This window comes from Montipora capricornis, chromosome 8 (assembly GCF_036669925.1).
Source record: "Montipora capricornis isolate CH-2021 chromosome 8, ASM3666992v2, whole genome shotgun sequence".
Taxonomy (NCBI): Eukaryota; Metazoa; Cnidaria; class Anthozoa; order Scleractinia; family Acroporidae; genus Montipora; species Montipora capricornis.
Window position 1 is genome coordinate 6,210,014 of NC_090890.1, and position 27,500 is coordinate 6,237,513.

The window sequence follows — 27,500 nt, forward strand, 5'->3', positions numbered from 1 at the left end:
ATAATACGAGACCCTTATCTGATAGTGCAAGGTTGTCTAATGCCGAATTTTAATACCAAGAATAGCAACAGAAGAGTTAGGGTTAGAGTCAGCAAAACGATAAAAAGGGAAACTTAGCAAACGCTTATGTAATTTTATGTTATTATGTTATTTCTGAACAAATTGCGAAAATAAACAATTTTGATATATAGCGAAAGACATGCCAAAAAAATTCAAATCTTTAGAGCTGAGACACTGAAATGACGACAAGTTATTGGCTGACGAGACACTGACGTAGCAAACAAAACTGAATGCTTTTTTTTTCTTTTAATTTGGTAAATATTTATTGGATAGACAAAGCCCTTCTTTTTTTAGATGTCATTTTCCAGAGACGTTGCGCTAAGATGACCGATGAACTGAGTTCTCGCAGCCTCTTTATAACCGTCGTGGAAGTTTTGTCTATATTATCTTTAAACGTTTTGTCGCTAACAGGAAACACGTTAGTCTGCATCGCAGTTTTCAAGAACGTTCGACTTCGGTCAACGACTAACTTGTACATTGTTGCTCTAGCACTGAGCGATCTGCTGTCTGGCATTTTCGTGATGCCATTCGTTTGCGGTGTGCTTATAGCCAGTAAATGGATTTTCGGTGACGTGGCTTGCCAACTTCACGCTTTTTTCAACTTGTTTGTGATATACGTTTCCCCGTTAACGATGGGTCTGACAGCCGTGAATCGATATGTGAGGATGTGCAAGCCAGACGAGATATACAGGAGATGGTTTTCAAAGAGGAAGTCTATTGCTTTACTCACGTCTGCGTGGATCGTTGTTGCTTGCTATGTTGCAGTTCCGCGGTTTGCAGGTTTTCAAGAGCACCGGTTCATTCCAGGGTATGCGCAGTGCTCCATCGAACATCACAGCCATGCTGGGAAAATGATTCATTACTGCATTGTCCTCGTTCTCTTCTTTTTGACACCTCTGGTAGCAACTGTTTTCTGCTACCGAAAAGTCGGGAAGATGATACGCCAGCACAACGAAAATGCTTCAACTAATATTCAGCAAGGAGTCAACACGGGTATCAGCAGGCACGAAATAAATATCAGTAAATCCCTCTTTGCGGTCGTGTTTGCCTTCATGGTATGTTGGGTACCATTTTGGATAATTGTAATCTTACGACGTTTCTTCTTTGTGGAAAAAATGCCTCGTAATGTCGAACTCGTGTGTAAGTTTCTCCTCTATTTCTCCAACACAATAAACCCATTCGTGTATGCAGGAATGAATTCCGCTTTCAGAGGTGAATTTCGCAAGCTACTCCTCTGCAAACGATGTCGTAAAGATATCATTGTACCTGGCAGAGAAGGAGCAAACAAAGAAGAGATGAACACGCACAGCAACGTATCAGATAACGCTCAAGTTGGACAGACAACACCACTGTAGATATAACACTGTTTTCCCGAAGGCTCTACTTTTACGTAGCGTAAATCCAGTAATTTCGCTTTGGTCTTGATCAAAATTTTACTTGTTTCCACTCATAGATATCGGTTCACTTCTATTTGACTCACGCTTCGTTTCACAAAATCAGCATGCAGTCGACCGATGAATCTAATTCTTGCCCGCATTCGGAACCTCAGTTCTTGATCCGACCACAACTGTACTCATCTCGTGGGGCACACTCGTGGAATGAATTTTGTTGAGGGTGTTATCAGATGCGGATTGAAGGATTTTTAACATGGACCCCGCAAAAAGCAAACGCGCTTGCATTGATAAAAAATCAAAGTACACTCTGCCTTACCTGAAAAAGCAGGTTTTTTTTAAGCATGTTTGAGACGCGGAGTAAAAGCAAAATAACAGCTAGACTCCTTGCCTTGAAACGTCTTGTCTTTAGAAGATATAGAAGAAAAAATGGATAGAAGGGATTCAAAGGTTTTAAGAGCTATGTGCCAGTTGTCAATAAAAGTACAGCAAAAGAAGAACAACAGAACAGTATTCTTTGAAGTTGAGGAGGTGTCGATGTTTTACCACAGCAGAATCAAAAGTTATCCAACACATTGTGAACGCATCGAGGCACCGTTCAAGTCAATAAATGGGAACTCACAGCCGAAATGCAAAATATCTGCGACGCCATTATACGACGGGAAGCGCCCGGTCTTGTAAGAGGTTGAAGACTGGAGGAACGAAAAATCAAACACGTGACCGGGAATTAAGGAACAAAACGCAGCAACTGCTTTGCCCACCTCGACTAACCAAGCGAAGCAAGACTACTAACGTCTAGCCACGCCTCTTACTTACTTATCTCGTCCTTATCGGAAACCTTAACATTTGAAACTGCAGAGGAATCAAGTAATCCCAAATATTGATGGATTTGTTTCTAAGGCGTTTGGAATATGAATCTGAACTTTACATAGGGCATTATGGTAATATATAAGAGACTCTAAGGCACTCAAGCCGGTGTTCCACAGGGGACAAAGCTTGGGCCTTGGCTATTTTTAATAATGATTAATGATTTGAATGCAGGAGATGCAGATATGTGGAAATATGTCGATGATACCACAATCTCTGAGGTGATAACTAAAGGCCAAGAGAGCTGTATTCATCAAATGGTAGACGATCTCTTAATACAAGCAAGGGATGACGGTTTTCAGTTAAACGAAAGAAAATGCAAAGAGCTTAGGATTAGCTTCGCAAAAAACGCCGAACCAGAATTCGACCCTATCTGGGTTAACCGTCAGACCCTAGAGACTGTGAACAGTGTGAAATTATTAGGACTCAATATAAGCAGTGACTTAAAATGGAATGCTCATGTGTCAGAACTAGTTAGGAAGGTTTCTACAAAATTATATTTTCTAAGACAGCTTAAGAAATCGCATGTTGCCACAAGAGAGCTTCTTCTATTTTACATTACATGCATTCGCTATATTCTGGAGTACGGTAGTCCAGTTTTTCATCGCGCTTTACCAAGCTATTTAAGCGAAGACCTAGAAAGACTTCAAAAACGCGCTATGAAGATTATTTACCCCGAGCTATCGTATGCTAAGGCTCTAGAACTATCTGGACTTTTAACATTGTATGATAGAAGAGAGGCAATTGCGGCAAAGTTGTTCGATGAAATATGTGTAAATCAATCTCACAGTCTTCACAAACTACTTCCAAGTAAATACCAACCAAGCTACTATCTGAGAGAACAAAGAATATTTATCCGCCCGAAGTGTAAAACTGAAAGATGCAAGAATAGTTTTCTTTTAAGTTATGTTTATAGTAGTTGAGAACTAGATATAATTTTGTTTCTTATTTTACATAGGAACTTGACGCATGCTTTAATTTGTGATTTTACAACAGTTTTTAATTGGTAAATTATGTTGGATCACCCCTTTTTTTATTTAGCCGTAAAGCCCTATAATTAGTTGTAATTTAGCATAGTTGTAAATTTTGCATTTGTAAACCTTATCGCAATTCAGCTTCTGGCTGCAAGTTTTTAAGGTGAATAAACTATCTATCTATCTATCTATCTATCTATCTATCTATCTATCTATCTATCTATCTATCTATCTATCTATCACAATTGGGCGGGTCTTCAGAATCTTTTGGTGCAATGGTTATTTTTTGGGGGTGGGAATTGTAGTTATGGTTAGTTTTGTAAGTTCTGTAACTGTAATTAGTGCTCCTTTCAATACTAATACTTCTGGTAGGCATTGTAAGTAGTGTGAGTTGCAAAAAATATAAGAATTAAAAAAATGCTAAATTCTAGCACTAATTGTTCTCGCGGATGCAAAGTTCACGAAGTGTTTGCATTCCTCAATCATATGGCGAAAGAATATAACATTATGACGTTACGCGACAGGAAACTAATGTCGATACCGGGAGATCCGAACTGTTATCACGTTGCGTTTAAAACACCTGTATTAATGATATTTCGCATCTCTTCCAATGGCTCATTACCGTCGAGATAAAGAAAGATTCTTGCTGAACAATTTACCAAGCAACTCAGGAAGAGCTACGGGAACTGTGAATTGCATTAACTGAAATGTTGAATGCGTAGGGTAGAAAATTTGAAGGGCCCACAGACAGATTTTTGACGCGTTGCTAAGGAAGTGAAATGTTACTTCCGGAAAGTGACGTCATCAGATCATGAGCTGACAAGAAAACCCACTCACAAGCAAAAGTCACCGCACAAACTGTTGTTTCCATCGAAGGTTTTTCCTAGCCCTTCCTCGCACTCGTTCTCAAATCAACTGCGCATGCGTAAACGAACTGACTTCCGGTTTGAGAAAAAGCTAAATTTCCGGCAGTCTTTAAATTGAATTATTTTTTTTTACATGGCACGTTTCACCCCCTAATGCAGAATATAGCTAATCATTGATTTTTTCAAAGCATCTTGCCATGCAAGCATCAGCCATGCTTGGCTGGATGCAAAAACGAATACAAATTAGCAAACCATCGATTAAATACCCAAATTGCGTAGCACGGAGACAAATTTAGAGTTTTCTTTTATTGGTCGAGTGATCATGGGCGTGGCTCGATGACGTCATACTTAGGGTCATTGGCTTAAAAAAGTTGCAAACTGACCAAAATAATGCCAAATTCTCTCAAATAACTTAACCATTACATCCTTAGCCACGCACCCCAAAAAATACGTCAGTGGGCCCTTAAAGCGCTAACTTTTATTTTGAAAATTTTTGAATTCATTTAATAAACTGCTGAGCTTTATTTAATAAAATGAATTCCGAGTTCTTTTTTGCAGCGAACTGAAGAGGCACAACCTACCTGTAACCACATCCTCAGCCTTGTTTGACGGTCCACAGTAAATAACTTGTGTTGGTGCCTTAGGAGCTCCTTCCTCGGTTTTTCCTAGGCCTTTTCCCCACACCTTGTACGATTTCGAACTTTCATTTCTTTTTGCGAACCAGTAAGCTATGTGCACGGCAGTGACAGTTTTACCAGTACCTGATTGAATGTCAAGCACATGATGTCAACGCGAATGTCCTTGGCAACAAAAAAAAGTAAATCTTCAATTTTAAAGCAACCGAACATTCATAATTCGGAGATGGGCTGTTTAGGATGACATGAATGACATCAGTTTCGACAACCTGAGTGGAAGTTATCTTAAGTGTCAAGTGATTTGTACATGCAACGTCAGTCGATGGCGTATTAAACACCATTGTCGTTGAATGTGAGTTGTCAACGAAGTCGTGATGTTATTGATCGACTGTCAGCGACGCCAAGATGTCATTGGCTGTGAAGACTGTACATTGTCAGAGACGTTCCTTTCCGTCTCCTTGGCGTATTGTTTTATTGGCCAGTAGGATGCCCTGTCAATGGTCATTGTCGAGTTGGTGTGACTTTTATCCACTCGAATCAATCACAAAGATTCAAAGTTTTTTTCTTCCGGGAAGAAGAAAGACCCAGGAACGAAGACAGCAATGCTCCTAGTTCATCCTTTCAGTGACTTATTAGTTTTTACCCCAATTACTGTATCTGTAGTCTGGATTCCAAGTAATCGTGGACTTAACATGTCACGTTAACTTTTATTCTACCATCAAGTTTAAGGGCACAACATCTTTGACTCACCTGGGGGACCCTGAATAAGAGTAAATGGCTTGGACAGTGCCTCACTTAGGGCATCCTCTTTGAACTGGTTCAATATTTTAAGGCCATGTTGTCTTAAAGACAAGTTGCAAGGGATTTCGACGCCAAATTTTTCTGTAAATGTGAAAGGAAAAGATGTTCAATTTTGGAAAAAAAAAACTCGTTTTTGCTAGCATAACGTAGAACGGGAGAAAACCAAATACCGTGGCGGAGTGTGATGGGAATTTTTATATTCCTTTATTCGAACTTTCTTGCTCATTTAAGCCTGGTTTTCACTAGCGACGCAAGGACAAGCGCAAGATCGAACCTCAGTAGTTTATGCTAGTGAAAACGTACGTCGACATAAACATCAAAATCAAGCACGGCATAAGCCACTTTGTTTAAATGCTCAGACGCAACCTCAGTAGTTTGTGCTAGCTTTGTTCAAATGCTCAGACGCAGGGAATCTGGAACGAGTGCTCTAATTGTGCAGGTGCTTGCATTTTTGCTTATGATTACGTCAACCCCGTTTTCCGGTGAAATAAGCGCTCTTATGCTTGCGCTTGTGCTTGCGTCGCTAGTGTTGGGGAATTTTCCCTGCGCTAGTCTTAAAAACCGGGGACTGTATCTTTCCTTGAGATCCGGTGATCCCGGGTTCAAGACACGCTCTGAACACTCGTTGAATTTGTTCCTGGTAGTCCCTGGTTCAACTTCCCCGGCAGCTGCACTTGTAAAATAGCCAACTGGTTTGCCTCCGGCCAGTCGGAATTCTTAACAGTTGTTGTTTCGTTCATTGTGTTTCATCACGGGCCCCGAAAAGCCCCCATGGGGAGCGGTCAATTCATTATATATTGTATTGTATTGTATTACACTTTATTTTTTCTGTTGAATCCTTCACAATACTATTCCTATCGACATCAATCTCAACTCTAACTTGATACCCTGCGCTGCAAGGTTTTATTGCTTAAATTAATTACCTGTCAACAATGTCGCCCCCATGTCTAAACATACCAACCATAACGTGATAAAATAACCATTAAAACTTTCATTCTTGGACACACTCCCCCCTTTTGACCCAAAGGGGTCAAAGCATAGCGCACTCGGCCTGTCACGTAAAATCAAAACAAAAACAACATTTTACTGATCCAATTGGGAAAAAAAGTTGCAAAATTCGCCACACAATGGTTTTCTTTGTCTTTCATTTTCCTGCAATTTGATTGGTTACCTTAAACAAGCCTTGAAATCTGATTGGCTGTTTTGCTTTAGTGTTCCTTTCTCATTGGCTGGGGAAATACTGCGATTTGGGAATAAATCGCACTGCTGAGAGCCAATCAGATTGCAAGGATTACCAGTGATTTCTAAATGGATGTAATAACTACATCTTATTCGATGGTTTAACAAATAATACGAACGGATATTTTGCGAGTTGCGTAACATTTTTCCTTGCCCCGCAGGGGGCAGGCAAAAAACGAGCAACGAGCAAAATGTCCGTGAGTATAATATGTTAAACCATTGAATAAGAGATTTATTATTCCACTACAAAAAAGGTGTTATTTTGCTTCAAATTTATTTGGTAAGGTTGTTTAAAAAAATATATGCATCCTCTGTTCTTCAGGGCGTGTGCGAATGATGTAAATATCACAAAAAGCCAGCCAAAGATCTTTAGTTGATGGGATAAACAAAATGACGAGTGACAAGCGATGACAAGCTAAATTCTCAGGCTTTGCATGTTGTTGAAAACAACTTCTTTCATCGAAAAACTCCCGTTCCGTCCGTATTTGCTCTGCTCTAAACCGGTCAAACCGAGACACTACAGTGTATTACTGTCTCATATTTTGCGCGTTCTCTTGACCAAATATGGTAAAATAGCGTAATAGTGGAATAATAAAGAGCAGGTACCATTCTGAACAAACAATTTTGATATAGGATAGGCATGTCCAAAAAGTTCAAATGTTTAAACAATATGACATTGAGAAGACGACAAGTTATTGGCTGACGAGACATGTAGCAAACAAAACTGACTGCTTTTTTCTATTCAGTTATTGTGGTGTAAATTTATTGGATTGACAACGCCCTTCTGTTTTATTTGATTTTTTTGCTAGTTTATTACTGTACATATATTTATGATTTTATCTGTTTAATTATTCTCAAAGTAATCCTTCCGTGATGGAGATATTAATTTCCTGTTAAGGGTTCTCCTGTCAATACTTGCAGTTTTTTGTATTTGCTGAACTGTTAAAGGTAAAGAATATTTTAACTGAGGAAGAAACATACTACTCAGCTGTGAACAGACTAAGGCAAAGGCTTTGAAACATTTACATTTACATTTACTTTTACCTATGACGATACTCTGCTGTACGAAAAAAATTTTAGAGAGATAATTGTAAAAATTAAAAAACTTATAAATATCTGGTCATCAAGAGGACTTTCAATTTTTGGAAAAATCGTTATTATCAAAAGTCTGCTCTTGTCAAAGCTCATGTATATTTCTTCGCTATTACCTACACCCACATAGATTACCAAGGAAGTTAATCGGCTAGTGTTCAAGTTTTTATGGAAGGGTGTCGATAAAGTGACAAGATTGTCGACAATAAACGATTATAAAGAAGGGGGCTTAAGGATGATAGATTTAGACTCCCAGATTAAAGCCTTAAGACTTGGTTGGATGAAGAGAATTTTCACCCCCAGTAATGGCTCATGGAAATCGTATCTTCAATATATTTTAAGGAGAAATGGCGGCTTTCTGTTATTTAATTGTATCTACAATATGGTCCATGTAGAAATCACTTCTAAATTTTATCGGGAACCATTACAGTGGTGGGCCGATTTTCGTGAAAGTTTCGCAGAGGAAAAGGATTGGCAACTTATCATTTGGAATAATAAGGAGGTACTAATCGATAACAAACCTGTTTATTATAGACAGTATTTTAGAGCTGGTATCATCGGTGTACACGATCTTCTCTTTGACGTAGGTAATTTAACTTCTTTTAATAGGATCACTTCACTAAGAGATAAATGTAACTTTTTAACATGGACTGGATTACGCAATTCTGTACCGCCCAAATTAAGAAATCTCGATTCCAGTGTTATTTTCGATCTATCAAAACCTTCTTTCAAACATTCTGAAAGCGTATTTGATGTATCTAAAGCAAAATCAAAACACTATTACACCCTCTTAGTTGGCGCTAAGGCTCGCCTTCCATACAATAGTATAAACTTGCAACGGGAATTTAATATTACTAAAGATCAACTTGAAAAGTCTTATCATCTTCCACATGCTGTCACTTGTGAGCCTTACCTAAAGGCATTTCAATATAAAGCCCTAAATACAATTTTGTACACTAATGATAAATTGTATAAGATCGGTTACATTGAAAACTATTATTGCTCTTTCTGCAACCATGAGAAGGAAACTTTATACCATCTTCTGTTCCATTGTCCTTATTCAAATAAGTTTTGGAAAGCCTTCGAACTATATATATTTCAGGTAACAAGTCAACAGATAAGTCTCAACCTAAAAGATGTTATTCTTGGAGTGATTTCTTCAATCTGCTCCACACTAAATTATTTGATAATTATAGGCAATTTGTATTTGTAGGACTGCAGAAGGAACGGTGTTCTTCCCAACGTAGCTTCCTCTCGAGCAAAAGTGAACATCCGTATTTGCTCTGTTCTAAACCGGTCAAACCGAGACACTACAGTGTATTACTGTCTCATATTTTGCGCGTTCTCCTGACCAAATATGGTAAAATGGCGTAATAGTGGAATAATAAAGAGCAGGTACCATTCTGAACAAACAATTTTGATATAGGATAAGCGTGTCCAAAAAGTTTAAATCTTTAAACAATATGACATTGAGAAGACGACAAGTTATTGGCTCACGAGACATGTAGCAAACAAAACTGACTGCTTTTTTCTATTCAGTTATTGTGGTGTAAATTTATTGGATTGACAAAGCCCTTCTGTTTTATTTGATTTTTTTGCTAGTTTATTACTGTACATATATTTATGATTTTATCTGTTTAATTATTCTCAAAGTAATCCTTCCGTGAGGGAGATATTAATTTCCTGTTAAGGGTTCTCCTGTCAATACTTGCAGTCTTTTGTATTTGCTGAACTGTTAAAGGTAAAGAATATTTTAACTGAGGAAGAAACATACTACTCAGCTGTGAACAGACTAAGGCAAAGGCTTTGAAACATCGACAAATAATAATGAAATTCAAGTTGTTTCAGTATTTTCAAGAATTCTGCATCTTAATTTTTCGGTATAATAAGGTGGAGGACCCCATAGTGAAATCCGCTGAATAGTGAACCCACATTACTAAGTTATGTTTGAGAAAACGAACTTGACAGATTTCCTTTCACTTTTAGAAGCTTATGTGAATTTGAATTTAGTGCAGATATCATCCTGAACAAATTAACAAGATAAACAATTTTGATATAGGATAAACGTGTCCAAAAACTTCAAATCTTTAGACACTATGACATTAAGAAGACGAGAAATTATTGGCTGACGATACAACTGACAAAACTGACTGCTTTTAATAATTGTGGTGAATATTTATTGGATTGACCAAGACCATTTTTAAGAGAAGTCCCGCTAAGATGACCGATGAACTGAGTTCTCGCAGCCTCTTTATAACCGTTGTTGAGGTTTTCTCGATATTAACGTTAAACGTTTTTTCGCTAGTAGGAAACACGTTAGTCTGCATCGCAGTTTTCAAGAACGTTCGACTTCGGTCAATTACTAACTTGTACATCGTTGCTCTAGCAGTGAGCGATCTGCTGTCTGCCATTTTCGTAATGCCTTTCGTTTGTGCTATGCTTGTAGCAAGTAAATGGGTTTTCGGTGACGTGGTTTGCGGATTTCACGCTTTCTTCAGCTTGTTTGTAATATACGTTTCCCCCGTAACGATGGGCATGACGGCCGTGAATCGGTATGTGAGAATGTGCAAGCCAGGCGAGATATACAGGAGATGGTTTACCAAGACGAAGTCTATTGCTTTCCTCACGTGTGTGTGGATCGTTGTTGCTTGCTACGTTGCCGTTCCGCCGTTTGCACGTTTTCAAGGGCACCATTTCATTCCAGGGTATGCGCAGTGTTCCCTCGAACATCACAGCTATGCTGGGAAAATGATTCATTACTGCATTGTCCTCGTTCTCTTCTTTTTGACACCTCTGATAACAACTGTTTTCTGTTACCGAAATGTCTCGAAGATGATACACCAGCACAACGAAAATGCTTCAACTAATATTCAGCAAGGCGTTAACAATGGTATCACCGGGCACGAAATTAAAATCAGTAAATCCCTCTTTGCAGTCGTGTTTGCCTTCATGGTATGTTGGACACCGCTTTGGATAATTGTAATCTTACGGCGTTTCTTCCTCGTGGACATAATGCCTCGAAATGTCGAACTCCTGAGTACGTTTCTCCTCTCTTTCTCCAACGCAATAAACCCATTCGTGTATGCAGGAATGAATTCCGCTTTCAGACGAGAATTTCGCGAGCTACTCCTCTGCAAACAATGTCGTAAAGTTACCGTTCCATTTGGCAGAGAAGGGGCAAACACAGAAGAGGTGTACAGGCACAACAACGTATCAGATAAGGCTCAAGTTGGACAGCCAACACAACTGTAGACATCCAACATGTTCTCGAGAGCGGATTTACGATAATTATATAGTATCACCCGGCGCTGAATATTTTTGCATTTAAGGCAGACCTGAGGGCGCAGTGCAAGGGCCACAGAACGCAAAAAGATGATGACATTAAACGCCTCAACTGAGGGAGTATCCCCAAAACGGGGCCGGCTCACCAAACTCGCCGGGGAGTCGAACCCTGCCTCACGGAAAAACCACATAGCCAAAAACCAGTCCAGGTGAATCCACAGAGAAAAAAATGTCCTAGGCTCAGCGTTATTTCCGAATCGTGTCCAAAAAGCGAAGTCCAAAAGCCGGTTCAAATCCAGAACCACAAAGAAAAAAAAAAAACAAAAGTCCTGTGCTCAACGTGAACCCGAATCATGTCCAAAAACTTCAAAGAGCAGTCCAAGGCAAAAAACTGCAAGATCCGTCCGAAAAACAAGGCTCAAAGTGATCCAAGGCAGAAAGCGAAGAAGAGAAAACTAAATGGAGACCCAATGAAAGTGCCACTGTCGTTATTCGTGGATATGAAAGTTAGCGCGATTGTTTGAAATTGGCAGGCTGAAGTTTCTTTATGCACTAGTCAGTGTGATAAAACAGTTGGATAATGGTTAGCCTGCAGGCAGGCTCTTTTGTAGCCGTGAGAGGAATGGGGCCCGACTCGGGGCCACAAAAGAAGCCTGTTCGCAGGGTAGATAATGGTGTAACAGCACAGGGAGCTCTCATATGCGACTAGATACCCAAACTAATGCATGTAGGTGATCCCCTTTGCTGAAATTTAACCCTTGGGATAGCACTTAGTGTTAGTTTTGTAAGTACTGTGACTATGAAGCGTGTTGTTGGTACATTTGTTTCAGGTAACGTTATCAGTGGCGTCGTCAGTTTTAATATTGTAAGTAGTGTGTACTGTAAATAATATTGCAAATTAATATAAAAAAATAAAAAAATAAAAGAAAACCTGTAAAAATAGTCTACTATTTCTCCAATAGACATAAGATTACTCTTTAACAAATCATTTATAAATAGCTGTGCCATGTGTTGAAAGTTCCTGGCACAGGTGACAGGGTCTTTTTGAATAAAGTCTGCTTTTTGCTGCCAGGTCATATATATTGTTAATCTCATCATCAGTTAGCTCTTTTTTTCTCTACAAGTCTAGCAAGGATATCCAAAAGATGTGAAAACCTCGTTTCTGCTGCAGAAAATGAGCAGAGCCATGTGGGATTACCTTTTTGCATTTTTCAAAATATAGTGGTGATCCTCTCAAATTTCTCAATACTCTAAACCGTTCATCAAGATGTATTTTGAGGAGAAAAAGATGCGCTATTTTGAATTTGTTTGATTTGATTTTCACCTAATAAAAGATCTTCGGTACTGATTGTGCAATTCTCTTATCTCGACTTCTTAATTCCTACTTACACAATGTGCTGAAACAAACTGGTATTTTTTCTATCATTGCTATCAGGTCTGGTTTTACCACAGACAATTGTTGGGAATGCCAACAATTCAGAGTCTTTGTCCATAAATATACCTAATGGTCTATTACCCTCTCCTGGCGCAAAGCTAGATACCTTCCCTAAATTTCAGTGATATCTGGTTGTTGCAGTAAGGTATCTGTGATACTAGACGGTCGTTCTTCTACTTCGCACCACTCATTATCACTGTTGTCTGTGTTATTATTGTCGTTAAGAGTGTGTTGCAATCTCATCAATACGTCTATCGACAGATACTTGTGCATTTTGAATGTTTTCAGCGAAAGTTTGAATGTAAATGAAGTACACTGCTACTTGCGGGAGCAATTTTGCGAACATTTACCACTATATTGGCTACTGTTACACTTGAGAGACAGATGATCTGTACCATAACTGATCACAGCAATTGCATATATATTCAATGTCTCCTGATATCAATAGTTTTTCTCTTGATACTCACAACTCTTGTTTTGTTGATTCAATTTTGTTGAACGCTTAGTAACAGATTGATCTTGAATACACTATACCACTGGCAAGTCTATTTTATGTTTAGCGGTCCTTCGGGTAATAAGACAAAAACGACAATTAGAGTCTCCTACTTTCGAAGATTTGTTACGTCTGAGTTGTGGTCTAGGTCTAGACATTGTTACTGCAACATATTTTCCTAAAGCAAGAGATAAACACTTTCTCAACTCAAGCGAGCTCGGTACGTTCTTCTTTAAATAATGCACCATACACTTTCTAATTACCTTGTCTTAAGGAAACAAGCTCGACGTTTTCTTGTAAGGAATTCTGGATGGTTCTCTGTCCCGGAGAGCATGTTTATATTTGCTCTATCGGAGATAGAGATTCTGATAGAGCCAGAGCATCTACATGATCTGGAGATAGAGCATCTATCTGGAGATCGGTACGGATTTCTCATCAGTTTTCCTTACATAATCAATGACCGAGTCTTTCGACAGTTCGTCATTCTGGTTCGCCACACAAGTACTAGCGTCTGGACGCATGGGTTGCTTGGTTGTCTCACTGTTTGTCACGTCAGTCATGTTGTTCAAGTTGGATTCACATGGAAGTCATCTTCCGAATGGAACTTATTAATCCCCCCGTGAGCTTAGGGGATCGACAGAGACTGTCTCAGTCTCACCATGTGTCTGTCGATTCGATTTCGACATTTACGCATAGGCGTTGGTGAGTGAAAGACGGTGCACAATTAATTTCACCAATGTGTACTTATTCAGAATCTTTTGCTTTACCTTCGAAGAACGCCATTTCCTCACGTCGTCAGTCTCTTGCTTCTATTTAAAATGCAGCGGAAAATTCCCAAAAAACACAAACAGCAATGGCAGCACACAATCTGGCTGACAGGAAGTCACACTTTCGAAGCTGTGTCGTGATTCGCTTGAAATACAACCCATCCTGATTGGCTAATTAGGTCAAACTTCTAATTAGGTCAAACTTCAGACTAGGACTAGCTTTCGAAGTGTTCAGACGTGCGGACGCGCGCTCCGCCGTAAAAAGGCATGTAATCAGCTATTAGAAAACCCAAAAGCCGAGCAAAATGTCAGAAAACGAAGAGAGAACCAAGGATGACTCATGGAGCCGAAAGAGAAGCAAAGGTTCTCAAACTTGCTGTGAGGAATGTTGTGGTACATGTCACAACATGGCGGACTTGATCGCTGCAATCAAAGAGAAGCTAGACAAAGCGTTAGATTGCATTCAAGAGATCGAAGGCTTAAAACAGAAGCAAAGCTGCCTTGAAGAAAGGAATAAGGAGTTAGAAACCAGCTTAGAGTTCCCTCACTCTTTAATCACAGCGCTTAACAAGAAGGTTGATGCACAAGACAAAGCAATCAAACAGCTTCAAGAAGGTGTGAAGTCGCTAACCAAGCAAGTAGAAGAAGAAAAACAAAGATCAGTTAAATTGGAAAGCCACAGCCGCCGAAACAACCCGAACTTCTTTAATATACCTGAGGAAAAGGATGATGTTTGAGACATCTGAAAATGTTCTACGCAGGTTTATGGAAGTGGAACTGAAACTAAGTAAGAGAGATTCAAAGGAGATTTCGTTCGAGCGCGTCCATCGGATCGGAAAATCAAACTCCAACAACTCAAAGCCAAGGCCTCTCATTGCCAAATTTACGTTCCACAAAAACAAAGAATTGGTGTTAGCCCAAGCAAAGAATCTCCGTGGCACAAATTTTGCAATTGCTCGTGATTTCCCTAAAGAAATTGTCGAGAAAAGGAAGCTTCTGGTACCTATATTAAAGGACGCAAAGAAGAGCGGTCATGACGCCAAATTAATATATGATAAGCTTTACATTAATGTGCAATTACATAGATCATAATTAGTCACCAAAGCGTAAGATAAAGTGGGCTTCGGAGTCAGTGTAGCCCCGCTCGTTCCTTTTTGGGTTTGCTTCGTAAGGTTGTTCTTAGCTCAAAGCACTACTCGAGTTATATTCACCTTCGACTGAGCCACCAAGGGCTCTCTTTAGTAAGCGTATGCATGTGAGTGTATATGTGTCAGTGTATAGATATATGTATTCGTGTATATTGTTTATTAAGGGTAAAGTTATGTTCACTGTAAAAGCTCAATGGATCACACGCTTGGACTCCAATTTCTTGAGCAAGATCGTTCGCCTATCAGCGCAAAGTAGAAGTGCAGGTATGTATACATGTTTAAATCATCTCATACGCTTATGGCATTGGCAATTTGTCTTGCACTACGCTAAATGTTAGGGGCTTAAACGATGCGCGTAAAAGGAGGCAAGTTTTTCGATGGTTACATGAGCGCAGGTTCCAAGTAATTTTCCTCCAAGAGGTTTATAGTTCACGAAATCTGGAAAGAGTATGGTCAGCCGAATGGGGAGGCAAGGTGGTTTATTCCCACGGAACAAAACACAGTAGTGGCACTCTCGTTTTGTTCAATCCATCCCTCGATGTTGAAGTGGAAAACCATGAAACTGACCAAAAAGGTCGACTAATTATTCTGCGCGCCAAAATAGACGAATTCAGGTTTCTTTTTATCAATGTTTATGCTCCGAATGATCAAAAAAATGCAGTTAGAATTTTTTCAAACTTTGAAATCACGCCTGCGAAAGTATGCCGACGAGAACATCATAATAGGTGGCGACTTGAATTGTTGTTTAACATCAAAAGACAAACAAGGGGGACGGCCTACGGAGCAAAAACAACAATTAATTTATTCCATTCTTAATTTATGCAATTCTTTTAATTTAGTGGATCTCTGGAGGAAACTCCACCCTAATGAATCACTATTCACCTGGCGTTTGAACGCATTAACAATTCAATGAAGGCTCGATTACTGGTTGGTGTCAAAACACTTGCTTACACAAAGAATGTATCATTACTCCCGTTTCGTTTTCTGACCATTCAGCTGTATCGTTCAACATCCAGTCAGACGATTTCATTAAGAGAGGTCCTGGTTTTTTCAAATTCAATAACTCACTTCTAAATGATCATTGTTTCGTCGAGGCGTTAAGTAAAAAAATTCCGGAGTACAAGGAAAAATACAGCTATTTGCAGGATAAAGGGCTATACTGGGACATGCTGAAAATGGAAATCAGAAGCTTCACAATATGTTATTGCAATCGAATCGCAAAGAACAAAAAGAATGAAGAGGCTTTGTTACAGCAACAATTCTCATCACTGCACAAATTAATGTGTGCGAACCCTGAACAAGAGACTATAGCAAAATTTTATGAGGTAAAATTGAAACTTGAACAGATTTCAATGCACAAAACAGAAGGCGCCATGATTAGAAGTAAAGCAAGATGGTGCAAGCGAGGAGAGCGTAGCACTTGTTATTTTTTCAACCTCGAGAAACGAAATCGTTCCAATAATTACATTACAAAAATAAAAGCCGATGATCGTACTCTGGTTACCCCCACCGAAATCCTGAAAGAGGAACACAGGTACTACCAAAACCTTTATACTTCCACCTGCACAAACCCAAATGACACCTGTTTCGATAAGTTATTTGAAAGCCCATCACTTCCAAAATTGACCGCCCAACTCGCCGACACTTCTGACGGTCGCTTAACAAAAGAAGAATGTCATGCCTCTCTAAAAGAATTTTCCAGGGGTAAGTCTCGTGGCACGGACGGCTTAACTGCCGAATTTTATCTTAAATTTTGGGAGCAGTTAGGACAGGAGGAGTTTCAATTACGCCTTCGAGATCGGCGAGCTCTCGATTTCGCAAAAAAGAGGAATAATCACACTTATTCCAAAAAAAGATAAAAATAAGGTTCTTCTGGATAACTGGAAGCCCATCTCCCTACTAAACACAGATTACAAAATTGCCACCAAGGCAATCGCTGCCAGAATTGCGAAAGTACTACCTAGCCTTATTCATGGAGACCAGACCGGTTCTCTAAAGGCCGTTTTATCGGGCAAAATGTACACTTAATCGCGGATATTATTGAATGCACGGATACATTAGATATCTCAGGCCTAGGCATAGCATTGTTTCTAGACTTTAAAAAGGCCTTTGACAGTTTAGAATGGAACTTTATTATAAAGGCTACAGAAACTTTTGTGTTCGATGCGCCTTTAATACAATAGGTTAAGACTTTTTACAAAAACATTCAAAGCTGCGTGAATTACAACAAGGCGTTAGACAGGGGTGTCCGCTTCCGGTTTACTCTTTGCAATTGCTGTTGAAATTTTAGTAAATTCAATAAGAAATGACCAGCCAATAATGGGTATAAATATTAAGGGAAAGGAGTATAAGCTTTCACAATATGCAGACGACACCTCCTGTTTCGTGCGAGACATAGATTTAGTTGTAAAACTTTTTGAGAAATTGGAGGCCTTTAAAAGTTGTTCGGGATTGGAACTAAACAGATAAAAAACGGAAGCAATGTGGTTGGGAAAAAACAATCCATAATCCAAAAATCGCTTTGGCATTGACTGGCCCCTGAAGTGTGTGTGTCTCGGCGTTTGCTTCTCCCGTGACTAGGAAATATCCGAAAAAAAATTGCTTGCTCTAGAAAAATGTCGTAACATCTGATCATTACCAGATCTCACACTTTACAGGAAAATAAACATTGTCAAAAATTTAGCTCTTTCAAAGATAGTTTTTATTGCCTCTGTTCTGAGTGTACCCAGTGAATTTGTTGACCAAGTGAGTAAGCTTCTTTCTAACTTCGTATGGAACCACAAACCGCCTAAAATTAAACATTCCACAATGATTGGTAAGATTAAGGACGGCGGACTTATTAATAATATGCCTGACTTTAAAATCATAAATAAATCTTTGAAAGCAGGTTGGGTAGGACGGTTCCTCAATCCTCAAACGCAGTCCTGGAAGAAAATACCCTTCGATCTATTACAGCACGTAGGTGGCCCACTGCTGTTCGAATGCAATTTCTCTATAAAAACTTTGCCTGAATTGTCCTTCCTTCCACTCTTTTACCGCGACGTCTTGAATGTTTGGGAAGAGATTATCAAGCACACTCCCACAACAAAAAAAGAAATAGAAAAAGAGATCTTATGGAATAATCAGTTTATCACAATCGGCGGAAAATCCATTTTTTATCGACAATGGTATAATGCCGGAGTAAAGACCCTATCGGATATCCTAGACGAAGAAGGAAATTTCTTGTCCTTCCCTGAATTTAGGAAAAAGTATAAAATAAAAACAAACTTTCTGCGTTATTTTGGGTTGTGCAACGCCATTCCAAAGTACTGGAAAGAATCCTTTAAACGTGATCTTGAAAACGAATCAGTTACTACAGGACAGTCCGCGACACATTCTTTAAATATTTCATGTTGGACTTGTCAGCAAGCACGCTCACTTTACGTCTCCAAAACTTTCCAAATACCTACATCTAAAGCTCGTCTAACTAAGACCGGTTTTACTGATCAGAGCATCGAGTCCTTATACATTCTCCCGTTTAAAGTCACCAAAAACATAAAACTCTCGATGTTTCAATTCAAAAACAACCTCCACATTCTTTACACTCGCAGCAAACTTTTTAAGAGCTAAAATTATCGAAAACGATGAATGTCAATTGTGTAGTGTAAGACAGACCTTAGAGCATCTGTTCGTAGAATGTCGGCACGTCCATGGTTTGGTTACTCTAGTAACGTCCGAAGGTAGCTCTGACGAACAATGCTAAAATATAAGCACATCACCCCGAGAAGCGATCTTTTCGCGCTGTCAACATGTGCCTTATAGTAGCCCAATTACTACATCTATACTGCAGCCAAAGAAAGTGAATCTTATAGCATAACAGCGTTCAAAGTATTTTTAAAGGGCAAATTATGCACGGAGTCACCAAGCGTTCGAGCATCCGTGAGCTTTTAGATACTCATTAATACATAGCAAGGTTTTTTTTTTTAAGTATTTATTTATTTATTTGTTTATTTATTTTTTATATATGTAATGATTGCTTAGTATAGCGAACAATGTAAAGTACGATATTGTGAATAGTATTAATAGTGTAAGTTACGATAGTTTTTGTGAGTAGCAGTAGTAGTGTAAGTAACGGTGTATTGTAAGTAATGTAAGTACTGCATTTAAATAAATTTAAAAAAAAATTTAAAAAAAAAAAACGCAGGAGTGACAAATTTGCATACAGATTCTCCCCAAAACTCGTGGATAATATCCACGAGTAAAAACGAGGAACACACACCGAACTCAAGACCCCTACCACGCCCCACTGGCGAAGAAAGAAACCCCGACGACCAGCAGACGAAAAACGCTTCAAAGACAAAGGACGGTAAAAACGCAGACGAGCACGAATACAAGCAATCAGCTGAGCAGCGCCTGGAGCCACATTACGAAAGCGGAAATCGTTACGCTGGCGCCAGACCGCAGACTTACAAACATTAAGTAAATAACAAAAAACCTTCGGGACCCATCTAAGTTCATCGGAAGAAAAACCAAAAAGAGCATGTATAACAGTAAAGGCAGGCGCCAGAGGGGACTATCTATCTATCTATCTATCTATCTATCTATCTATCTATCTATCTATCTATCTATCTATCTATCTATCTATCTATCTATCTATCTGAAAGACACTCACCAGTGTACAAGACACCGTGAGCGACCTTCCAGTTCAAATTCAATGATTTGACGATCAAAATAAAAGAAAAAAAGGGATTTCCAGGTCGTTTCCCACTCCCAACGAAGGGAAGAAAGAATGTAGCAAGGCAGTGAGGGGTAACAAAACGAGAACGCAGAAGGAGAAAATAACAAGACTTACAGGACATAGAGTAAACGGAAATGGGACCTCCCACAAAATATAGGCCCACAACCACACCATTAGGAGAACGAGAGCCACCCAAAGCAATCCAAGCCTTCAAAACAGAACCATAGAACGGAGGAAGAAAGGACAGGGGAATTCAGACGCATGAGAGAGAACATCATCCACACTGAATTGCATGCCATATACACTGGCCTAAGAAACTGGCCTAGGAAACTTCGGAACTCGAATTTGCCCGTTTTTCATTTCCAGATACCTGGAGAGAGCAGAATGCAACAATGTTGGATCTTTTCCTCTTACCAATAATACAAAGCCTTTTGCGTACACGCATAAGTGCCACGTACATTTCATCAATCGGTCAAAAATCCTAGGTAAAGTAAAGTAAAGTTAAGTAAAATTCTTTATTTAAAACACGATTAGTGTTTAAGCACTACGTGCTTGCGAAGTCGTGTATCTAATTAATTATCTAATTATCTAATTACCTACTGAAAAATCAATGAAACATAGGAAATTAATTTACCTTATTGCAAATGTGATCTCCCTAAATGGTGTTCCTGGAGCCAGCTTTGAGTCGGTTCTAGATTGATTTCGTCTTTCTCCATTGATCGAACCAGAAAGATTACGACGTAATCCCATTCGCTTCCTGAAAAACGAATAGGGCACGATTACTTCTGGTCTTACGGCCCACAAAAGTATATTGCTGGGTGGGAAACGTTGCTCATTTTCACATTGCATTGTCTGATATTGTAACAACCATATAAACAAAAGGGATCCACGTCTAATAGCGACAGTTGCGGCTGACAACTACAGAAAGGGCTTGTGAATATTCGCGTCAACTTTAAGCTCTTGTTTTGAGGGTCGTGGTTCTTTCGCTTCCACTCGACTGGAAGAACAATTTGTCCGATATTTTAACTTCGCCGAAAACTTACAATATTCGTTATTAACAGGCAAAAGCAGGCAGAAATATGATCGTTCAATATACCTTACCTTAACTCTTTGTTACAGTGGTGACTAAGATTTCTTCATAGGCTCCCTTCGGTCGCTGGCTTATTTTACTTCGCTGTTCTCTGTATGGTGACAGTATGATCACATCTGACATGCGCACTTGTGTCCTGTACTGATTGGCAATATGTTCCGCTACGAAAACCTAAAACATATACAAAAGGGTCAAATTTTTGTAGGCTTAGGGTTTTTGTCATTTTGACTGATATAATTTTTCAAGACGAATGACTGAATAATTGCTTGAATGATTGAATGAATAAATACCGGCATCATTAATAGAATGTCTGAAAGGACGAGCGCATGCGCAAACACAGCACCAACAGCAGCCTTTGCTATAGTCTTTCCTTTCTGCTTCCTTAACTAGTCTTATCCTCCCATGATCACCTGTTTGCTCACGAACAAAAAGAAGTGAATAAACGGAGCCTCAATGTTGCAATGTATTTTAGAGTTTCCCTTCTGCTTATCGCTTTTTGAACTTCCTTCATGTTCCATTTGGATTCTTTGTTGCTCTCTGTGGTTGCAATAGGTGAGGATTCTTCTTGTCCTTCTACTTGGCAGAATACAATAGGAATATCGCCTCGCTGGCGAATGATCACGGGGCAAAAAGTGATCAGGCTGGGTTACGTGCTTTTACCACCTCAGCTGTCTGAAGTTCTCCATCGTAGAATTGCTTGGACGGAAATTCGCAAATACCTTGTTAAAAGAAGGTCCTTTATTAGGGTGATTAGAATCTTAGAACCTGCTATGAGCCGGAAGGTTGAATTGTTGAAACCTTGGACCCCACCCCACCCCACCCCACCCCACCCCCATTTTCGGTTTAGCCCACCGCTCGACTCAAATCTCGTTGCTCTTTTCTTTTTAATTAAATCAACATTGGCAAAATTCAGAGACCGATAGAGTCCGGAAAGGGTTTTTTTTATTGTTTATGAATAGAAGGAGATAACTGGTCCAGAAACACTGTTCTTACCCTCCTGTACTGCAGCTTTAGCATCATTGCTCGTTTTGAACGCCTGTCAAACATGAACACACTCAAAGCAAGTACCACGTGATCCTGAATGACTGACTGCAGTTGTTTGTGGTCACCAATCATAACCACTTGTCGTACTCCTGAGCACGTGATGGGAACGAGAGCCATTCAGGCTCCTTGCACATGCCACATTCATCAACAATGCAGTCTTGGATATTATCACACGAGGATATTATCATGATCAGCGAAAACTACGAGTCAAAAGGAACTTGCTAATAGTCTAAATGAGTTCTATGTCTTAGTTAATGCAGACATTCCACCACTCAATGATGCTACTATACTGCACGGTCTTTCGAGGTTTGTAAGAAATTGCTTGCCATCAAATCTTTCAAGGCCCAAGGCCCAGATAATGTACTGTGTAGATTGGTGAAATAATTTGCCTACGAATTGACTGAGCCTGTTACCATCATTTTCAATATATTACTTCGATCTGGTATTGTACCCGCACTCTGGAAAGACTCTAACATTATACGTATTCCTAAAATACAACCACCCACAAACGAAGGCGACACTAGACCTATTTCTCTAACTGCTTCTCTGTCCAAGGTCCTTGAGAATTTTGTGGTTGCCTGGTTAATAGTGGATGTAAGGGATGAAATCGACCCAACTCAGTTTGGATGCCTGAAGGGAACCTCTACAACGTATTGTTTACTTGATATGATTCATACTTGGCTCTCGTACCTCGATTGCCCTGGTCATCATCTCCGCCTTTGCTTCCTAGATTTTTTCTAAAGCTTTCGACCGTATTGGATATAATTTACTAATCGAAAAGCTTTTGGATTTAAGAGTCCGCAGAACTCTAATACCATGGAACATAAACTTCCTGAGGAATCGCCGACAACGTGTAAAACTACCTGATGCAATTTCTGATTGGCTCCCGGTAACAGACGGTGTTCCCCAAGGAACAAAAGTTTTGTTCCTTGTGATGGTTAACAATTTGAATGCTACTATACCTGAATCATACATTTGGAAGTACGTTGACGATGTTGACGTCTGTTTGTAAACACAACATGGTAGTCTGCAGCACTGCTCACCTTTGCGTTGTGGCTGGAGGGTACTGATTATGTCACGATTTCAGTTGATAATATAAAATGAATCGCTATGCATCATGGGATATTATTCATTTCACCGGCAAGGCAGAGGTCTTGGGTTTCGTATCCCGTTGAAGCCACCTGAATTTCTCAAGTTTCTGCACAAGACAATTGCTTTTAATGTTGTCCATCAAAGTGCGAGGATCACATCTCTCAATTTTTGGGCATAAAATTGGTGTCCTAAAATCCCCAGGTTTGTTCCAAGGAAAAGAGTTGAAATTTACACACTTCAAGGTCATTTGCTTCTGAGAGAGCTAATCTGCGGTAGCAGCGCAATGTTTATGGAAGGATTTGCCGTTGTACGAGAACACTTTTAACGTCAGATAAAGACATTTCAAACAGCTCTTGTTTGATAGTTCCGAAATTTTAGTGTATTAAGGAGTAAAATTAGTAATTACTTACAGTCTAGTTTTCTGTTTATAACTTCTGCTTATGGTAATTGTTACATATTGTTTACACTATAGTTGTTAGATATTGATTGTAACGCGCATTGTTTATTTAATAGGATTCGCGGAACAGAAATAATTAATATTATTGCCAAAATAATATTAAAACCCCCAGGAGTTTTTAAGAGAATGTTTTAACTGAGGAAGATACATACTACTGTGAACAGCTTGAGGCCAAGGCTTTGAAACATTGACGAATAATAATGTAAATTCGAGTTGTTTCAGTATGTTTCTGGAATCTACACTTCAATAGATGGTTTTCACAGTGACGTCATCAAATTCTAAAACCAAAATTGCAAGGTGTTTTGAATTTTTATCTTTTGGAGGTTGAAGATGACCTAGAAATAAATCTTTTTGCCGGTTTCCAGTTCCATGACGTCTCTCGTTTCGAATTTCTCAATTGCCACCTTGCGTAACACCATGAATCATACATACGTGAACGCCTATGAATCTCAGCAGTCTGAGCGTTTCACGTACATTAGGAGATGTGTTCATGCTCATGTATTTCATCTCATGAGCGAAAAGTGAGCGCTTTCATTGCTAAGTGAATTTCAGAGATTCGTTTGGATTTCTGGTGCCATCCGAGTTGTTGAAAATCCGACAACAAAGTTGTGAAAATACGACATCCGAGTTGTGAACAGTTCACAACAAAGTTATGAAATCCGACATCTGAGTTGTGAAAATCCGACATCCAACTTGTAAAAATCCGACATCCGAGTTGTTACAAATGCGACATCCGAGTTGTGAAAACCCGACAAATGTGACATCCGAGTTCTTGAAAATGCGACATCCGACTTGTAAAAATTCGACATCCGAGTTGTAAAAATCCGACATCCGAGTTGTTAAAATCCCACATCTGAGTTGTGAAAATAATGCTAAGACAGAGCAAAGTTAAACCAACAATATGGAAACGTTTCATTCATGACGTTTTCTCACTATGGGACGTAAATTATGAAAGAAGAAATCAAGCCGTTCATTGCGCAAGCTAAGTATTTCTAACCAACCATAAAATTGGCACAGAAGGAGAACACTTTCCTAGATACAACACTATGCAAGGAGAACGATTCGAAAAAGAATGTTTTTGCGATATCAAGACATATCACAAGCAAACTGAAACCATCCAATACACGCATTTTATCTCTTGTCACCCACTAGGTGCCAAGAAGAGTTTTATTAAAGGAGAGGCCATTAAGCTCCTCCGAACAACTCTTCAAAAACAACATTTGAGGACGCACTATCTCGATTCATTGCCCGTCTTGAAGAGCGAGGCTACCCAAAACATCAATTTTTCTGGAAGGCAGTCGGCACTTAAAAAAAGTCAAAACTAGGGAGAAAATCCTACCATTTGTCCCAACCTCAGAATAGTCAAAGCCACTGCTTACGAGCCAGAAGGCCCATCAGGCCGGCGCTTACAATGATCTCCGGTTTCCGTAGAATGGAGCGACTAGGAGTATTTATACTCCCCCCTGGATGGGATGCTAGTCCATCGCAAACGTAAGAATAACAATAATAATAACAATAATAATAAAACTTATATGGCGCCGATATCAATATTGCTATTTTCATCAGCGCTTAAATCGTAAAACTACATGAAACCTACTAAAAACGAGATTAAAAGGCACATAAAATTACCAAAAAGCTTTCGGAAATAAAAATGTCTTGAGTGTCTTTTTAAAAGATGCTACCCAGCACTGTCAAATCTTAAAACAACAATGATGGGCGAATGCAGTTTTATTCAAAACGAAACTTTCAAAACTCAGATGTCGGATTTTTACAACTCAGATGTCGGATTTCACAACTTTGTTGTCGGATTTTCAACAACTTGGATGGCACCTACAAGTTTCCGTGGCAAGGAGGAGATGGACGTGGTTGGGCCATGTCCTCAGAGTGGACCATTGCTCACATCCACGAATTGCTCTAACATGGGTGCCTGAAGGAAAACGGAAAAGGGGTAGACCGCGTGAGACTTGGAGAAGGACTATCGACAGAGAGAAGAAAGAGAACGGTTTAGGAACATGGGCAGCAGCAACATCGGCTGCGGAGGACAGAACAGCCTGGAGGCAGAGAGCCTACAGCCCAATTCTCCACTTGGAGAACGGATAAATGATGATGACAAGTTTCCGTACACCAACCAGCAACATGGCGGCTCCATACAAAACTCAGAAACCATGCACCGCACAGACTTGAGAATTGGTGAGGTAATTTATAAATGTGTATCCTACAAGATTCCAATTTTTTGTTTCTTTGAACGGTGTCGATTTTCCTTTCTTTTTTTTTTTGTTGCGTGACAGTGAAAACGATATTCGGTATAATAAGGTGGAGGATCCAATATTGAAATCAGTTTTACCGCAGGTGGATTTTCCAGGCGTAGCAGCTGAACAGTGGAACCACTGCACATTACTAAGTTATGTTTGAGAAAGCACACTTGGCAGATTTCCTTACACTTTTAGAAGCGCTAATAGTTTCCTTTATCCGACAATGTTATTTGCGCCCTTCTTCTTTGCAAATGAAATTTACATCCTGCTTACTCTTTTCTGTAATTGTCTGGTTGCGAATACCATTTTAATTTTCTTAATTTGATTTTATCCTCTGGGTTGTCCTTGTATTGACCAGCTTAAACCTGAATTAAACCATTTAATTGTATACTCTCATAGGTTTCCGTACATAATGCGATATCCAAGTTGTAAGGTAATTTAATAGTGCAATGTTGTCTGATACTGAATATAAGTACCAAGAATAACAACAGAAGGGTTAGGGTTAGAGTGAGGAAAAAAAAACCAAAAAAAAAAAAAAAAAACAGCAACAACAACAACACGGGAAACCTAGCCAGTGATTTTGAATTTAGAGCAGATCTCGTTCTGAACAAATGAATAAGATAAACAATTTCGATATAGGGATTAAAAAAATCAAATCTTTAGACAATAGGATATTGAAATGACAACAAGTTATTGGCTGACGAGACATGTGGCAAAACAAAACTGACTGCTCTTTTAATTGTGGTAAACATTAAGTCTTAGTAGTCGCGCTAAGATGACCGATGAACTGAGTTCTCGAAGCCTCTTTATAACCGCCTTAGAAGTTTTGTCGATATTGTCTTTAAACGTTTTGTCGCTAACGGGAAACACATAAGTCTGCATCGCAGTTTTCAAGAACGTTCGACTTCGGTCAACGAGTAACTTGTGCATCGTTGCTCTAGCACTGAGCGATCTGCTGTCCGCCATTTTCGTGATGCCTTTCGTTTGCGGCGTGCTTGTAGCCAGTAAATGGATTTTCGGTGACGTGGTTTGCCATTTTCACGCTTTCTTTGGCTTGTTTGCAATATACGTTTTCCCCGTAACGATGGGTATGACGGCTGTGAATCGATATGTGAGGATGTGCAAGCCAGACGAGATATACAGGAGATGGTTTTCCAAGAGAAAGTCTATTGCTTTCCTCACGTGTGTGTGGATCGTTGTTGCTTGCTACATTGCCGTTCCGCGGTTTGCAGGTTTGCAAGAGCACCGGTTCATTCCAGAGTATGCGCAATGCTCCATCGAACATCACAGCTATGCTGGGAAAATGATTCATTACTGCATTGTCCTCGTTCTCTTCTTTTTGACACCTCTGATAACAACTGTTTTCTGCTACCGAAAGGTCTCGAAGATGATACGCCAGCACAATGAAAATGCTTCAACTAATATTCAGCAAGGCGTTAACACGGGCATCAGGCACGAAATAAATATCAGTAAATCCCTCTTTGCTGTCGTGTTTGCCTTCATGGTATGTTGGGTACCATTTTGGATAATTGTAATCTTACGACGTTTCTTCTTTGTGGAAAAAATGCCTCGTAATGTCGAACTCGTGTGTAAGTTTCTCGTCTATTTCTCCAACACAATAAACCCATTCGTGTATGCAGGAATGAATTCCGCCTTCAGAAGTGAATTTCGCAAGCTACTCCTCTGCAAACGATCTCGTAAAGATATCATTGTACCTGGCAGAGAAGGAGCAAACAAAGAAGAGGTGAACACGCACAGCAACGTATCATATAAGGCTCAAGTTGGACAGACAACACCA

At 39.5% G+C, this 27,500-nt stretch overlaps 3 protein-coding genes and 1 pseudogene across 3 annotated transcripts; all 4 read left to right on the top strand.

Annotated features, from left to right (window-relative positions):
* Positions 1 to 383: 383 nt before the first annotated feature.
* On the top strand, positions 384 to 3,668 carry LOC138059322 (melatonin receptor type 1C-like). Its single transcript, XM_068904889.1, has one exon. It carries the CDS (start codon positions 384 to 386, stop codon positions 1,413 to 1,415), a length of 1,032 nt encoding a protein of 343 aa, XP_068760990.1. The 3' UTR covers positions 1,416 to 3,668.
* On the top strand, positions 2,471 to 3,241 carry LOC138013619 (uncharacterized). The gene has a single exon (XM_068860713.1). It carries the CDS (start codon positions 2,471 to 2,473, stop codon positions 3,239 to 3,241), a length of 771 nt encoding a protein of 256 aa, XP_068716814.1.
* Positions 3,669 to 10,145: 6,477 nt separating the features above from the next.
* On the top strand, positions 10,146 to 11,533 carry LOC138060252 (melatonin receptor type 1C-like). The gene has a single exon (XM_068905988.1). The coding sequence runs from the start codon at positions 10,146 to 10,148 to the stop codon at positions 11,175 to 11,177; it is 1,032 nt and encodes a 343-aa protein (XP_068762089.1). The 3' UTR covers positions 11,178 to 11,533.
* Positions 11,534 to 26,477: 14,944 nt separating this feature from the next.
* The window catches only part of LOC138013620 (melatonin receptor type 1C-like), a 1,029-nt pseudogene continuing 6 nt past the window's right edge, over positions 26,478 to 27,500 (top strand).

Excerpts from the sequence above, each read along its gene's own strand:
- LOC138059322 (XM_068904889.1), top strand. The coding sequence starts at position 384 with ATGACCGATGAACTGAGTTCTCGCAGCCTCTTTATAACCGTCGTGGAA.
- LOC138013619 (XM_068860713.1), top strand. The coding sequence starts at position 2,471 with ATGATTAATGATTTGAATGCAGGAGATGCAGATATGTGGAAATATGTC.
- LOC138060252 (XM_068905988.1), top strand. The coding sequence starts at position 10,146 with ATGACCGATGAACTGAGTTCTCGCAGCCTCTTTATAACCGTTGTTGAG.